Raw genomic sequence first — 16730 nt, 5'->3', positions numbered from 1 at the left:
GCGGCAAAATGCCGAGTTCAAAGGGTTTCCCCCACACACACACACACACACACACACACACACAGTGGCTGCCACTTGAGTATTCCACGGCGAACTCACAGCAGAACGAGTTCAATTCGCAGACTTTTTTGTGGCTTGTGGCTTGTGTCTTGTGTATTTAATTCGAAAAACCGCTGGCAAAATGTTGAATATAAATTTGAGTTCCTTTCGTCAGGCCAAAGGGTCCAGCGAGTATCTCTCGCTGCTTGCTGTGCCTCTCGCTGCTGCTGCAAATAAGCGTGTGGCAGATGTTTAGGCGTCAAACGAAGAGAATTCACAAAACTCACCGCTGCAGCAGTGCGTTGGGTGTGCCAAAAAGGGTTTTAAGAAACTGTGAGTTAAGTCTAGGGTTATCTGGTTTTCTGATGCTGTTCCTGGTGTCTGTAGATGTGTTCGGTTATGTCCTGCAGCCATGGCGGGACTCGTGTCTGCTGTGTCTTGCACATGTTGCATATGGATCTGGATTGAGGCTCCTCGTTTGCTTCCACATCCGACATGGATGTCTCTGCTCTCGCTGCTCGAACTCAAATGAAGTCTGGGACGCTGTTTTCGACAGCTTCCGCCATTGCCACTCTGTTGAATAGACAATCCAAACAACAAGGCATTTCAACCTCAAGCTGCATCTGAACTATCGAGGCCATCGGCTCAACGCTGCTGACCTCATTCTCGTTTGTCGCCCCTTCTCGCGACTCGCACGAAGTCTGGTTGGGCGGCGACGCAGCTGCTTCCGTTTCCACGTCTCTGCTCTCGCTGCTCGTATTCAAGTTGAAGCTGTCGAGAGCATCCGCCATTTCTGATGTGATGCATTCGAATTCCGTGTATGAAATTAAGCCATCCGACGGGGCCGCGAGTGGACTGTTCTGATCAACGTTGCTGCCATCATTCTCCGTGGTAAAGTTCTCTTGCGCTTCCGCTTCCGCTTCAGCCTCCTCCTCTTCAGCTTCCTCCTCGCCCTCAGCTTCGCTTGTCTCCTCGCTCTCTGCGAATGATTCCGTTTCTCTCTCATCGGAGTCTTCTTGGCTTTCGTCGCCATCATTCCCTATTAGCTCGAAATCGGAGACATAACTGGGCGCCGACCCGCTGCTGGTGTCCAACTCGCTGCTGCTGTTGGACTCGTTGAAGACGAACTCCTCGTCACTCTGTTCCACTGCTTCCGCGTGCTGCGGATTCAACAAGCGGCCATTCGGCTGCATCAAGTTCCGACTGTTTGTTGTCGTCGGGGGCCCATGTGGATGCCCCACAAGCGGATACGAACCCGGCAAACGACCGAATTCGTTCACAAAGGACACGTTGTTGTTGCGTCTCTCGCTGCTGTTCTCGTTCATCGATGGGGCTTCGGCTTCTGGTTCATCATCGGGGCTCTGGCGGGAACGTCGCATCCTGGCGCGTCGTCGCGATTTACGGCTTGGCTTTCGACGCCGCGCTGTGCGCTCTGGCATCGGAGTCTCTGTCTCTGGCATCGGCGGAATGTGGCCATGGCCCTCAGCCATGGCCCGTGGCGTTACTGAAGCTGGGGCACGTAAAGCAGCTTCTTCTGCAGCAGCGCGTGCCGCAGCTAATTCCTCCTCCAGCTGCGACTGCTGCTCATTCTCGTCGCTGCCAGCTGGCTCTTCCTTTACCCGTGTCTCCGCGCCCACCACCGTCTCGGAGTCTTTACTCTTTTCCGATTCGGGTTCTGAGCTCATTTCTTCCTTTTTGGGGCTTGAGGCAGCTGGCTCGGGCTTGGGTTCGCGTTTCGGCGGCGTACGTCCGCTGTGGCCGTTGCTAGGACTATTCAAGTATCTGTTGCCCTGTCCGTTGCCCTGTCCGTTGCCCTGTCCGTTGCCCTGTCCGTTGGACTGTCCGTTACCGTATCGGTTGCCGTAGCTCGAACTGCTGCCAGAACGGGGTCCCGCATGGGGATAACACATTGGGGCTGGTGCTGGACGCTGTGTATGCCCCCAGTATGACTGCTGATGGATGGCGACTGGTTGTGGCTGCTGCTGCTGCATTTGCAGCGGAGTCAGAACGAGAGTGTTGCCAGAGGTGTCCGTGTGGTGCGGTGAATACACAGTCGGGGACTGCATAAGCGGGGGCCGCACTGGCATGTATCCACTCATCGGTGGTGGGAAGGTCCATGGAGGATTCAAGGCAGGAGACCCCCCAGGGGCACGATAAATTTGCTGTTGGAGTTGCTGCTCCTGGCGTTGCTGCTGCTGAAGATGCTGCTGCAACTGTTGCTGCTGCTGTTGCTGCTGCTGAAGATGCTGCTGCAGCTGTTGCTGCTGCTTTTGCTGCTCCTGGAGCTGCTGCTGCTGGAGTTGCTGCTGCTGAAGATGCTGCAACTGCAGCTGATGGAAGCGCTTCTGGACGCGCTCCTGCCGCTGGCGCTCCAGCTGCCGTCGCTCCCTTCGCTTCTGTCGATCAAGCTGCAGCTGTCGCTCCTCCTGCAGTTTCTCCTGGAACAGTTGATGTCGCATGAGCTCGAATTCCTGTCGCTCCTGTTGCTCATGCAGCTGCCGTTTTTCGTCCTGCACCTGCCGTTGTAGCTCCTGTTGCAGTTCCTCGATGCGCTGCTGTTGCTTCAGCTTCTCCTCCTGCTCCTGCTGCAGACACCTGTGGGCATACGCCAGCTCAGCGGGAGCTTGCGTCGTTGTTGGTGTAGGACCAGCTACAAGCGGAGAGACAGAGAGAGAGAGGGGCAATGTGGCAGTAGCTAAGAAGTTGGCTTAAAAGATATATGAAAAGATTCTTACCGAATCGCATTGTTGGTTTGCTTGTTGGTGGTTCGGCGCCTGCACCATTTGCGTCTCCTTGTCCGTGTCCCTGTCCGTGTCCCTGTCCGTGTCCCTGTCCGTGTCCGTGTCCGTGTCCTGCACGCGTTTCGTGCTCTTCGGCAGCTGCGCGTTTTGTTGCTCTGCGCCTTGCTGCAGGTATGAATTCTGTTCCAGGCACGTATTCATCTGCATAGTTGGATTCTGCGTCCGTGTTGTCTGCTTGTGGTTCGAGTTCTTCGCCTGCTGCTGGCTGTGCCTGCTCAGCTCCAGCTACAGCTGCGCGTGCTTGTGCTGGTGCTTGTGCGAACACCCTGCCAGGCACAAACTCTGCTCCAGCTGCGAAACCTCTTGCCCAAGTTAATCCTGGACGAGTGTCAGGCTGTCGCTCAGCACCGACTCCTGCCGGAGGTCTCAACGTTTCGCCGGCTCCAGCACCTGCGAGCCTTACGCCAGTTGGCTGTCCCCTTCCCACTCCATTCGCGGATGCATAATGCAGCACCGGCTCGTGTTGCGGCACAGCCCCCAATTGTGCCAGCGACACTCCGTACGGCGATACATCGAAGAGTGGCGGCCCTGCGTGGGGTCCCGCCTGGGGACGATCCAGAGCGGGTATGCCGGGAAAGCGCAGCAGCATGCAGAGGCAATCGTAGCCCGTCTGAGTGCTGGCATTCCTATTGCTGCGAAGCGACTGCGGAGGGAGCAGGAGGCGGCGTTAGTGCAACTCCTGCGAAGTGCTCCTCCTCGGGGCTTACTCACCCGAATGTAGGCCAGATCCTCGGGCGTCAGGCTGTGCGGATGGCTCGCTGGCAGCTCCAGTCCGTTGCCCTCCCACGCTCGCTGTTCGTTCTGGGGGTAGGATCGAGGGGTTTAGGTGGTTCGTGGTCGATGTCGGTGGTGGTGGTGGTGGTGGTTGCTGATTGGCACTTACGATCGGCACGAACAGGCTGGGATGCAGCGGTTCCGTGTTGAGTATGCGCCTAGTGTATTCGGCCATCTGCTGCTGTCCCATCTCGCGGAATTGGCCGCCCATCAGCGGCATCAGCATGTCGTTGGCGCGCACCATCAGATTCCGCAGTGTGGCGATGTACTCGTGCCGGCTCAGCCCAAAATGGTCCAGCTGCGCGGAGAACTCCTCAAACGGCGGGAAGTTTGCGCTCATCGCTGAGGTCTGCGTGCCGGCATCAAGGCGGGAGGGAGTGAGCGGGTTACCCCAGCGAGTAGAGAAATTCAAGGAACGAGAAGGAGCAGGAGCAGGAGCAGGGACATTAGCAGGGACATTAGCAGGGGCCGGGGCTCGGCCAGTGGCAGTGGAAGTTGCCGCCTGCGGAGCTGACATCGGGCGGGCTGCAGCTTGATTCATCCTACGCTGCGCTGGAGGCACGCTCAGATTAACACTGCGAATTGGATTCGATCCCGATCCCGATCCCAATCCCGATCCCGAGCCCGATCCTGCTGGATTGCCGTTCGACTGCCTGCGCGCCGACAGGTTGGTATTGTAGATGGCAGCGCGCCTATTGGCTCGCTGCTGATTGCGGGTCAGCGTCCTCTGTGGACGTGTGTTCTCCGCATTCGTGTTCTCTGCAGCACAAGAGAGAGTTGAGGTTTAGATCGGATTTGCGTGGCTCCAGGTGGAATACTTACTGCGCACGGGCTGTGAAGAAAACTTATCGTCATCCATGGCTAAGAAACGAAAGAAAAGAAAAGAAAAGAAAAGAAAAGTCAGGGAGTGGAATCTGAATGGGTTCGAGGCACAAAGTTTCGGGAGTTTCGAATGCGTTACGCGTCTGTTCCAGTTTAAAGGGGATTTGCAGTGCCACAGGACGTGCCTCGCATGGGGAAGAGACCCATTTGGGGCAAGACAATGCCACACAATGGCACCCCTGCCCCACCACTCGCTGATGCGATGCTGTGAAAGCATTTTTGCAATTATTTCAAATATTTTTCAACACCGCTCGGGCCACAAGCAGCGACGTGCCGACAAGCCGAGAGCTGAAGGCCAAGGCAACAACAAGGCAACAAAAAAACAGGAAGCAAAGCTCTCTCTCTCTCTCTCTCTCTCTCTGTCTCTCTGCATGGCATGGTAAACCCTTTTGTTTTCCATCTTGCGCCAAAATATTTTTCCACATTTTATTTTGCGCATATTTTTTGTTGTTTTTTTCTTTCTTTCTTTCTACTGCCTTGGCGCGAAATTAGCGTGAAGAAGAAGGCGGCAGGGCAGGGCAGGCAAAAGGGGCAGGCAACAAAGATAAACTTTAAATAAAACATGGCAAACAGAGAGAGAGAAGGGGGGGGGGGACGTTTGCTTCACTTGGTGAAGTGGCAAAGGCAGACACAGACCGTGGGGTGGGGGAGGGAAAAACGTCGAACGGTTGGCGGCCGCTCAGACCGCAATTCAAATAAAATCCTTTAGGGCTTTTGACTTTTAACTCATCCGTTTAACGAGCGCTCATGTTCGTGAGCAGCGGAGGGTTGGGTGTATTTCCAGACCAGGACAGCACCCTTGACACCTACACAGACACATGCGAGACAGCAGAGAGCCCCAGCACGTCGTCGTCGTTCTTGCAATTGTGAAAGCAAAAGGATAACAAAACGCGAAACAAGCCGGATTGAATGTGGCTGTGCCCCACCCCCACCCCCCAGGATGCAGAGGCACACAACGATACAGGACAGAGGGCCACAGGGAACAGCGACTACAGGAGCTTTGTATGTGTGTGTGTGTGTGTGTACATGTGCGGCTGGCCGATCGAATAAGCAAAACGATTTACAATTTTTATGAGCCCTCTGGCGGGGGGTGGAGTGGAGTTGGTGTTGGGGTTGGGGTTTGGGTTCATATCGGAAATCTACAACTGTTGTGATTGCATTTGTCACTATGCCTGGTTGGTGGCAGCCCCCGCAAATCGATTGATGCCAATTGCCAACAGCCAGGCCACTTTTTGGAAATTGTACAATTGGCACTTCTGAGGCGTTGCTTGAATGGGAAATCAGCATCCAAGGAGCAGCAGCAATCGCGGCACGAGGCGTTGAGGGCGCCACTTAAATATGCAATAAAGTGATGCTCCTCCACCTACCAGGCACTGCTCTCTCTCAGTCTCTCAGTCTCTCGCTGATTTCGACATTTATTAACTGGCACAAAATACACTTGTCAGGCAACGCCCCAGCGTGAGTATGCTTCGTTTAATAAATTGAGCGTTTTACGCAATTTATGCGCCTGATTTGACATTAATGTGGCCCTGGAACCACCCACACACACACACACACACACACACACTCAAACAGAAACACACATGCATAAATAACTGTATGTTTATTTACATGAACACCAACCCACCCACAACCGTTGGGGCATCTTCATCTTCTTTTCAGCTTCTTTTTATTTATGACAACATCTGTGCCGGTAACTTGTTCTCTCTCTCTCTCTGTTGGGGCGTTAACGTACATGCCACACACACATCATTAATCATTTTAACAGCCCCAGCCAAATGCCTTTTCCACGTGTGTGTCTGCAAGTCCGGAAAGTGTTTGTCTAGTTAGCGCGGAGTTCATGCCGCGACTCAACGACTGACTCTGACTCTCTCTTTTATGTCCATAAACTTTGGCCATTAAAAGTGCGAAAAAGTGAACAGTGTTGGGTCAGGTGCCAAGGTGGATGAAGGAAGCTTCAGGTGGAGCTGAGCAAACCCGATCTCTCGATGTTGAAAATTTCTCGCTGATACAGCAAATATCAATTCCTGACTGCAACGCTACTGAAAATTCCTCGCTGCTACAGCTCCTGACAATTACTGACTGCTACAACAAATATCAATTGCGGACTGCAACAGCTACTGACAATTCCTCGCTGCTGCAGTTGCTTGCTCTTCCCGACTGCCAATCAAAAGTCAAAGAGTTGGCAACGCGCGTCCCAGACACTGCAATAATTCACGTATGCTGGAGGTAATAAATCAGAGCGAATGCTGCACGAGCGCAGCAAGGGATAACTTTTGGTAAGGCTCCCCCCAAATGACCTCCTGCTGCCTCTGCCTGATGCCTCACACATTTTGGCAAAGACATTAACCTGGCGAATAATCAGCCGTAAATATTTTATAGCCACACAGCAGCAAAAGCGACTCTCGACTCACAGCCTTGTCAAGCAGCGCATTAGCCTCCCACCACCCCGTTCCGCTATGGCTATGGCTATGTGTGGCATGCCTCATGCCTCGTGGCTGAGGCATAGAAATCTCTGAGGCGCAATCTGATGTATGCCAGGGATAAATGAGCAGAAGGAGCAGCAGCAGCGCCTTTGAGCGGCTTTGAGCTGGTCATTCCTGGCAAGATGAACATGATGTGCGGATAGGATGGGAAGGTTGGAGAGGGGATGGACAAGGGGACAAGGGGGCAACGGGCAATGGGCAATGGGCAACTGGCAAACTGGCGATGAGGCTTACGATAAGAAACCAACAAATAGAAATGAATGTCAATGGCTAATCAAAATAAATGCCACAGGCGGATGTCTCCCACGGGGGGATGCGCAGGCGGATGCGGCTGGGGCAGGCATGTGACAAATGCTGAGCTTAGCCAAAAAGAGAGCCTCAAGGAGAGGAAGCTCCTAGCAGCGTGTGTGCGAAAGTTGGAGCAAAGAATGCGGCGAATCTCTGGCATGCCACATTCACATTTTTAAAGTGCCTTGTGCCGGGGGCACATAAATTCATTTTGCCTGGCTGCACATGCAAATGTCCGAGTTTCCTAATGAGTGCAAAGCATTGGGTGGGGGGTCCGTCCTGTGGGTGTCCTGGGCAAAAACATCGCACACAATGAGTCCTTAAAGATTAATTAATCTTTTGGTGCCACATGCGGCCGGTTCTAACAACCGTTACGCAGGACGTGCGTGTGTGTCTGCTGACCATTGTCCTGCATCCTTTGGCTTTGGGCTCTGGTTTCAGGGTTTTAAGCTAATGACACAAAACGCCAAAAAGGATGCGAGCAGGGAGCGACGGCGGACTGAGGCATGGCGAGGGTTCATTTTGCATGCCAGCAGCAGCAACTCGGGCCAGTCGTCCTGGTTGGGCTTATCTTTTGCTTTTGAAGAAATAATTAATGACCTCGTTTTTGCCACTGTGCCAGTGCCACACGGGGGCCGAGCAGCCGAGCAGCCAAACAGCCAGGCTGGCAGACTCAGGGCAGGGCCATTAAAAATCGTTTATTTCGATTTGATTTAATCCAAAATAGATTGCTCCGTACTGTCCCTGGCCTCTGCCCGTTGCCGGACGGATGCTGCGGCCAATTTATGCACTCAATTTGCAGCGGGAGCCACAGGGGCAGAAGCAAAAGCAGAAGCAGGATGCAGCATGAGGTGGAGTGTCTGCGGGGTGGCTGGGGCCGTGGCGCATTTATAAATTTCATTGGTTAATCCTTATTTTCGCATTAAGCGCGAGTCTCCACAGGCCACACAGGCGGCAGGACCGCGACCGCCACCGCCGCTATGCAAATGTTGCATTGTCCTGTTGCACCACCAACCTCAACCCCTAACCCTAGCCCCCCCCCTAGCCATTGGTGGCAATTAAACTAATCGCACGCAGGGTTTAAAACGCGATTTGCGGCGTCGATTGCCAAATGCGGCAACGCAGGAGGAGCACAGGCATCGGCCATCAGCAGGGATTGCCCCTTTGGCGAGATTTTGCGATTTGCCGCAAAATTTATTTAACCGAAAAGCAAAAATGTTGCCCCCCACCCCCCAACCCTTAACCCTAACCCGATTCGCATGCCTGCGCTCTGAATGTCATTTAAATTGTTTGGATTTGCCGCCGTTTGCCGTTTCTGTTTCTGTTTCGGTTTCTGTTCTGTTTAGCGGTTTTTGCGGCCGTGCCTGCCTGCCTGCCAACTGGGAAGCTGCTGTGTGCTTGCTGCCTAATGCAAATGTTTAGTTACGGTTACGCGTGGCCAGACACGCGGAGACCCACAAAAGCAAGGAGAGCGAGCGAGACGGGCAGAGAAACGCGGAGAGCGCGACAGCGCTGTCGATTAGCGCAAGAGTAACAACAACGGGACTTGGCGAGACTCACCTGGAGAATTTGTTTTTTTAGCTTGATATTTCTTGCTCCTCTAATTGGAAACTTCCGTAATACTGCAACCACAAATGCCTGCAATGGGTAGAAAAATATTACAGCCAAGTAACTTTATGGTAGCTGCATAAACTTACCTTCAAAGAGACGAAAATATTGCCTGCGAAGAAATCAACTACAGTCGTGGCACTTCTTTTTCTCTCTCTCTCTCTCTCTTGTGCTTTTGTTCTTTGCGTTGCAGCTGCAAAAGTTCTATACGACCCACAGTCGTGGCAATTTTTTATTTTATCTTTCTCTCTCTTGTGTTGGTTCTTAAGGTCTCTGAATATGAGGCTAAAAATTATATGTTAATCCTTCCTGCGATGAAATACGCCTGAAAACGACACGTAAGTGAAACTGTAACTCTAATGTGAACTGCTTAGCAAAGGCTACTACTGCTGCTAGGAAAATTTTGGCTTTGCCTTTGCCTGCACACACACACACATCGCATCACTCTGGTCGTCTCACCTCCTCACCGTTGTCAGTCTGACCATCTCTTTCTAGCTCACGTGCATATCAGAGCAAAGAGTGCGAAGAGAAAAAGCGGATCCGCCGCGCAGCTGACTTAAAGTCGAGACTTTTCACATACGCACATACACACACGAACAGGCACACACACGCAAGATTTGTCTGGAATTTTCTGTGAAAAAGCTGCCCACCATTTTTCGTCCGTTTTGCTTTGTTCTTCTTCAACGCGATCTTAGGGCAAAGATGGGCCGCAAGCCACGAATATTTACTCGCTAGACAGACGGACAGACAATTCCTAGATTCCAATTACTTTTTTTTTGTTTGCAAGTCCACACACACACACGAACACGCAGAAATTCAAGCACAGAGGACCGCGGGCAGAACACACACATACAGGACCGCGTGCCGGCACAAAAGAAAAGGAAAACGGGAGAATAAAAGAAAAAGAAAAACTTACTCTGCGATTTGTCGCTTGTTTTCACACAACACAAAAATTAACTGTATTGAAAATGTATTTATTTTTATAAGCTAGTTCTTTACACGAGCTCAACGAAAAACTGAATGTGGTTAAAAAACTGAACAGCTCAGAAAAGTAAAGATTGGGGCAGAGCACGGCCTACTGACACACAGTATGGCCAGATGGATCAATTTGTGACACATTAGGGACACTCCGCACAATGACCAAAAACATTTGAATAACATGTGATTGGATTTACTTGTCACTGGTTTAGCAAATCAAAATCAGCATTGTTGTTTTCCTTAAAAATAGTCGTAACTCACCAGCAGCAATATTTGTGGAACGCTTAAATGTTCTTAATCCTAGATAAAATTATTTTCCGTAATATATTCAGTGGATGCAGCAGATTGGATTGTAGCAGTTTGGAAGTTATTATCCCTACAATTGTAAGCAACCGTAAAAAAAAGAGAAACTTCTGGCTAAGCCACAAAGGAATGAAATCTTGTTCAGTTTTTGATTAATGATAGCAACGCGGGTGCGGAGGAGTGGGACTGAGAGCGGCACTTGGGAGTGGTCCGAGTCAATGGCCAATTCCCTGGTTGCTCTTTAGCACAAGTCAAAAGGGAAGACTGTCTGTTGGCTCGTGATGGGGCGGGGTGGAGAATCCGTCAAGGATGCGTCAATTTAATTGCGCACGTGACGCGTGACGCTCGCGGGTCATGAATGGCAACTAGGACAACAGCCTCATAGCGGGTGGTGGTGGCTGTGGCCTGACACGTGACGATGTCAGAGAGAGAGAGAGAGACTAGATCCCTAGGATCAGCCGTAGTTCAGTTTGTGGCTAATAACGTCACAAAATAACGGCTCTGTACTTTTTGGGCCAGATTTGATATTTCGCAAATTTCATTAAGCAAGATAAATGGTCGACGATTAAGCAGGAGCAGCAGGAGCAGGCTGTGCTCTCCCACACCCCACCGTTTTGCTGTTGCGAGTATTTATGCAAAAATTCGTTATGGAAGAGCGGGAGAAAAAGAGAGAGAGAGAGAGAGAGAGAGAGCGCGCGCATTTGTAGAAGAGAGAGTGTTTGCCCCACCCACTGTCCCGTGCTCATTGTTGTGCTCTCTGTGACAAGATAAATTGCATGAAATTATTTTTCAACTGCTGCTGGCAACCTCAACTTCAGTCGCTCACCTCCCACTGCCTCTCACCCGCTTGCCTCTTTCCACTTTCCACGTTCCACTTTTACTCCAGCTCCGCTCCTTGGGTTGGGGTTGGGTGGTTGGGTTGTTGGAAATATATGTAGCTTTTTATATCGCGACAATATCTGTGGTATCTGTGAAATGGCATACTTAAAAGTTAATTGTAGCCGCGCGCAAAACTTTTGTCAGCCACCACGGCGGTGGCAGGGCGGTGGCTCGCGGGGTGAACGAATTTGAAATTTATTCAAATTTCGTACAAGCTGCGACATGTTGTAATTCTCTTAGCGGTTCTTGTTCCTTGTGTCCTTGTGCCTTGTCGCCTGTCTGTTGTCATTTGTGCTTATCAAGCCCCCATTTAGTTGTTGCTTTTGTTGCTGCTGCTGTTTGCTTGCCAATTTCTGTGACTTGAAGATTTATCACAGTGAAAGTCAAACGTGATGGATGCGGCTGGGGGATGCGGATGCGAAACCTCGAAACCTCGAAACGCGAATTGCGACAGCTGCTGGCGGAATGGAATCCCAACCATCCCCTGCCCCCACGCACCGACTGGGCCCGACTGGGCCCCTGCCAAATTGGTCATTAAGTGACACGCAGACAGCCCTGGACTGCGATGCAGTGGGGCAGCAGCAGGGCCACTTGCATTAAGGGACATTTTAATTTGGTCTGTCAGCGGCAGACGACGACAAACGAGAGCCAGAACCGCAGAGAGAGTGCAGCAGGACACAGCACAGCAGTCGAACTGCAGCAGGCAGACAAAACTGATTTGCCAAAAACGACACCTGACTCGGGCACACACATATGTATGCATGGACATTCACCCTACCCCACTCTGCACTGTGCTTTCTGCTCTTTGCGTCCGGTGCGTGGCCGTGACAGGACATGTTGTTGATTTCTAATTTCACGCTGCGTCGTGTGAAAATCAACACCGTCACATGACCTCCAACGTGGACAGCAGTGGCAGAGTAAAGGCGAAAGGCAAATGGAGGTGGAACGAAGTGGACCGAAGTGGAAGGTGGACGTGGAGCCAAATGGAAAACGCAGCCCGCAGAAAAACTCAGCTAATGAAGCCTAAGCGCTCGGCTTAGCGAGAAGGCTGCCCACCCCTCTCTGCCCTGGTGAAGGGCCAAAATGGAATCTCGTTTAGTGCAGCGATGTGGGGACGACCATCAGGAAAACGCATCTGCAGGACACACATACACATGGACCGCTTAACCCTTGCAGCTAAACTGGCATCCACCCTACACACTCACTCACTCTGCCTGCCGGCCTGCCTGCCTGCCGCCTGCCTGCCGTCTGGCCGCAATCAATCTGATCCCATCTATCCTCTCGCCTTGCCGCAAAACTACCGTTATGTGGCAGGGCGACACAGGCAGGTGGCGAAATTAGCGCTATTTCCGCCGCAAAAACACAACAAATACACATTAAATGGGATCCGCAAACTAAGAGAGTGGAGTGGGAGGGAGAGCATAGTAGAACAGAACAGAGAGGAAGAGCAGCAGCAACCTAAGAGAGTGGGTAAGAGCAAGCAAGAGACACCAAACTATAGGAAACAGAGTAACAGTGGAATCAGCCGACAGTGTGGAACAATGGCCCAGGCCCTGCCCCGTACCCCGTACCCCGTGCCCTGGCGACCAACTTGGTAAATCACCGAAATCCGCATCTTTAGCATCTTAACGGCCAATTTAGCAGCACGAAACAAGAGGGGCCAGCAGCAGCAGCAGCAGCAGCCGGATGAGGAGCGGAGTCGGAGAGAGACAAAAACCGAAATTAGACAAAGACAGAGAAGACAATAATAAAAGATAATAAAACAAACGTAAACGTAAAGTCTGTGCAAATGCCAAGGACTCCCATGGCCTGGCAAGGAGTGCGGGCGGGCGCGCGTGTGGAAAAGGATGAAGCTACTTGGCCTTGGAACTTCTTGGCTAAATAAAAACACTTTTGGGAACAATAGACATCGTGGAGCGATATGACACTCGGGCGCACTCCACCTCACCCCCACCCCCACACACCTTTCTGGCTGACAAAACTTTTTTGCCCCGCCACCTCCCAGGAGAGGCAAAGCAGAAGGAACCAAGAGAACCAAGATGGGAGGAGGAGAGCACGAGAGCCAGCAGGAGGAGGGTGGGTGTCTCTGAGTAGTTGCCGGCGGGCGTTTGTCATTTTTTTGTTTTGTTGTTTGCAACTCTCAGTCCCAGGCCCCTTGAGCTGTGGGGGGCTCTGAGCCTGGGATCCGGGGGTCCTCTGCCAACCGCCTGCCCATCCACCAGCTTCATTATCTAGCCAGGGAAAGACAACATCGCCCACAGCAGGACGACTGAGTTTTTGTTTAATTTTGCGTGCCGCAACGTGCAATTAAACAAAGGATACGGCAACGGCTCCAACACACAAAAGAAGCCCGCCAGGCAGCCAAATGACACAGGTAGGTCGCCATTTCAAGGTAAATGCTTGAGGAATTTCCTTTGAGCGCAAAGTAGCTTCTCAGGTTGCCACAGGGGGGGGGTGCGATTAAAGAAGATCGTTGCCAGTTTCGGCTCGGGCGGGTCTTTCCTTATTTTGCACTGATTTCAGTTTCATTTTTGTTGCTCCCGTTATCCCAACGCGAATTACGGCAGTGCTAGCTCTCTCTCTCTCCCAGCATTGCTCACTTGCTAAGATGCTACCTGCGACAGTTGCCTGAGATGCAATTCCCAATTGTCTATCACTCTCTTTCACACCCACACCCACCCATTGCAGAGGCACACGCTCGAGAGAGCGCTTGCACTCATAATTGCGTTCTTTTGATCCTCTCTGAGCGAATCTCACTCCATGCGCACACAAGCGCATACAAGTACCGCAATGGCAAATACAGACGACAGGAACAACTGTAAATCGACCACAGAGATGAGACAAACACAGAAGAAAGAGTGGAAATACAAAGGCAGCAGAGGTAAATGCCAAGGGGAATGGGAATGGTTTTATACATAACAGTAACAGACAGTAGACACAAAATGCACTGTAAATATCTGCATGATCCGACAGCGATCGCTTTAAACTTTTGCTGTGAAAATAATTAGATAACTCGTACAGTGTGTTTTCTTTAATTTATGGCTCATCTCTATCAGTTGATGATCCTTACTTGATCTTCGGAACTCTTTGCACTTACACATGCTGGTGGCCAGGAAACTCATTTCCTCTTTGTGGGGGCGGATTTTCCCATTCAAACGCGTTCCCCCTACCCACTCGTAATGGTGCTTGCTGCTCTGCTCGTTCGATCGTTTTGCAATTTTCTATTCGCATTTCCGCTGTGTTGTATGCATTCAACGTGTGTTGCTCGGCAACGGCAACGGCAACGTTTCTCGGCCAACGGCCAGCGGAAGCGAGCCAAAGCAGGCGAACACAATCACAGAGTCCAAATGCGCAGGCAAAGCGTATCAAATGCCAGGTTAGCCAGATTTGGACAGGTTGCCCAATGGCTAAGTGCCAGAAATGCCAATAGACGAGCGGCCAGCGACGTGCGCATTCCAATGGTCGGTCAATACAGTGCGGCCTTGTGGTTAGCGTACACCCCTTCCAGTAGTAAGTAGATATCCCATTCAATATTCGATATTTAATGCTCGGCATTGAGCATTGAGCATTGAGCATTTAGCATTTTCCCCATTCCATTGCCGTGGCGCTGTTTTTGATTCATTGACCAATTGGCCATCACGTCCTCAAAAACGAAAACAAAAACAGCGAAGAGCAGAGAAGAGAAGTGCCGCCAAAATAGATCTCTCCACATGGAATGTACTCGTCTGTGGGATATGGATTTATGGACAGCTGCAGTTGCCCCGCCCCCTCTTAACGCTAATGTTCACTTCCTTCCGCTCTTCATTTTGAACGACTTATCAGTTTCAAGTGCATCTTCCATCTGCCTCGTGCAGCTGTTGCATATGTTAAAAATACACAAATGAGTTTGGCATGTGCCACAGGGAGCCACTGAAATACGAACTGAAATGGGGGCCACTGAGAGTTGAGGAGTAAACAACAGATTACAGATCATGTCAGATCGATTATGGGAACGGGCCATGGACTCCTGCCGCAACTCTCTCTCTCTCTCTCTCTCTCTCTCTCTCTCTTCGTTTGTGCCCCCCCTCGACGCTCTTTTTGCTAATTTATGCCACGTCGCGGCTAATTAATTTCTGCTGGGGACCAGACCAGACCAGACCATGGCCGGGGTAGCCAACAGCTATCTGAAATCAGAAACTCTCGCGTTCCGTGCATGGAATGGCCAATGGCCAATGGCCGGCCAATGGGAACGGGCAACTGGCTTTTCATTGGAAATGTTTTGCGCGTTTTTCAGTTGATTTTGCCATAGGCCAAAGGCATCATCATCATCATCATCATCATACTTGTACATACTCAAGCAGCGACAACAATCATTTAAGATTGTGTAACTGCAGAAACGCAAACAAGCAGCATTAATAAATGCAAAGGCATTCAACGTATGCCCGTCCCCACCGACTGGCTGGACATTTTCAATGTTAACTCGGAGACAGAGAAATTCTCGAAAAATGCAAATTTTTGCAAAGTGCACCCAATGCTGAACAGGGGACAGACGACGACGACGACGAGCTGTTTCCATTGAAAGACGTTTCCTGCCATGGCCTGACATCTATGCATTAGAAGGCGTGGCTCTCCCTGTGGATGCTGTAGACAAAAAACCCATCGATCGATCATTAGATTCATAGAACATTTTATTGTTTGTTGTTGTGGCTGTTGTTGCACTTAAAAATAGACATAAGACACTGCACATTCAGCTGCGATTACAATTAGTTATCAATTATTATCGTTATCGTAATCGTTATCGTTAACCCTACAAAAATGATGCATTCGATTTAGCTCGATGATTCGAATTAAATATTAGATATTTGCTTTTTGTTTATATTTATATATACTATCTATGTGTATGTGTGTGTGTGTGTGTGTGTGTGTGTGTGTGTGTGTGTGTGTGTGTGTTAGCTGGATATGCCACCGATATTTGCTTGCTGTTTCCCCCAACCCAGAACCCACCCCTCCATCGCTTCCCTCCGTTGCACGTCGAGTTCGATCGCCTTAATATGTACATTAAGTAGAATTGGTTAATCATAATACACGTATGTGTGTGCATGTGCATGTGCATGTGTGTGTGTGTGTATATCTGTTGTATATACAGAAACATTTTCGCCAAGGCTGCTGCTGCTCCTCATTCCTTCCTCCTTCTCGCATTACAAACAAGTCAACATAACATTTGATTTAAATATTAGGACAAAAAAAAATTATATAGAGGATTGTGGTATTAATAATTATTAATTAATTAATAATAGCAAAATAATCATAATAATCATAATTATAATAATAATAGTTCGATTTTCCCATTTGAATTAAGCTCTGTTTGGGGCCGGCCTGTGGTTTGTACACTCCCCTCTCCCCTCTCGCCACTCCCCGCTCGGTTTTCGTTTTCGTTTTCCTCTTGCTTGTTGCTCTCTTTCGCGCGTTCCAATGCCGATCGTTCAACCCTTGCCCATGCCCATTCCCATTCCCATTCCCATCATTCCGTTGTTCTCTTCGATGTACACATTGCCCGGCTGCAGCGTCTTCAGTATGCGTCGCTCCTGATGCTTGCCCTGATGGTGTTTTTCTGCAAGAGACAACACAAAAGAGAGGATTTAAGAGAGGGCCAAATGGAATGACGCAATTAAAATTCAATCCGCATGCTCAACCCCCCCCCCCCCCCCCCCCC

At 50.6% G+C, this 16730-nt stretch overlaps 2 protein-coding genes across 2 annotated transcripts in view; both read right to left on the bottom strand.

The window, feature by feature from the left end:
* Nucleotides 1–2256: 2256 nt before the first annotated feature.
* Nucleotides 2257–16730, bottom strand: part of LOC117580719 (rab11 family-interacting protein 1) — a 35848-nt gene continuing 21374 nt past the window's right edge. The window contains exons 6-7 of the mRNA XM_034267383.1: nucleotides 8286–8293; nucleotides 2257–2276 (exon numbers count right to left, since the gene is read on the bottom strand). Coding sequence (XP_034123274.1) covers nucleotides 8287–8293 — 7 coding nt within the window. The 3' untranslated portion in view covers nucleotides 2257–2276; nucleotide 8286. The remainder of the gene's footprint in view (nucleotides 2277–8285; nucleotides 8294–16730) is intronic.
* Nucleotides 16453–16730, bottom strand: part of LOC117580720 (tumor necrosis factor receptor superfamily member wengen) — a 9178-nt gene continuing 8900 nt past the window's right edge. The window contains exon 5 of the mRNA XM_034267384.1: nucleotides 16453–16628. Within this exon, the coding sequence (XP_034123275.1) occupies nucleotides 16501–16628 (128 nt within the window). The 3' untranslated portion in view covers nucleotides 16453–16500. The remainder of the gene's footprint in view (nucleotides 16629–16730) is intronic.

The sequence above is a fragment of the Drosophila guanche genome, unplaced genomic scaffold (genome assembly GCF_900245975.1).
Source record: "Drosophila guanche unplaced genomic scaffold, DGUA_6, whole genome shotgun sequence".
NCBI classification, from domain to species: Eukaryota; Metazoa; Arthropoda; class Insecta; order Diptera; family Drosophilidae; genus Drosophila; species Drosophila guanche.
This window is presented reverse-complemented; position numbering and strand designations above follow the sequence as displayed.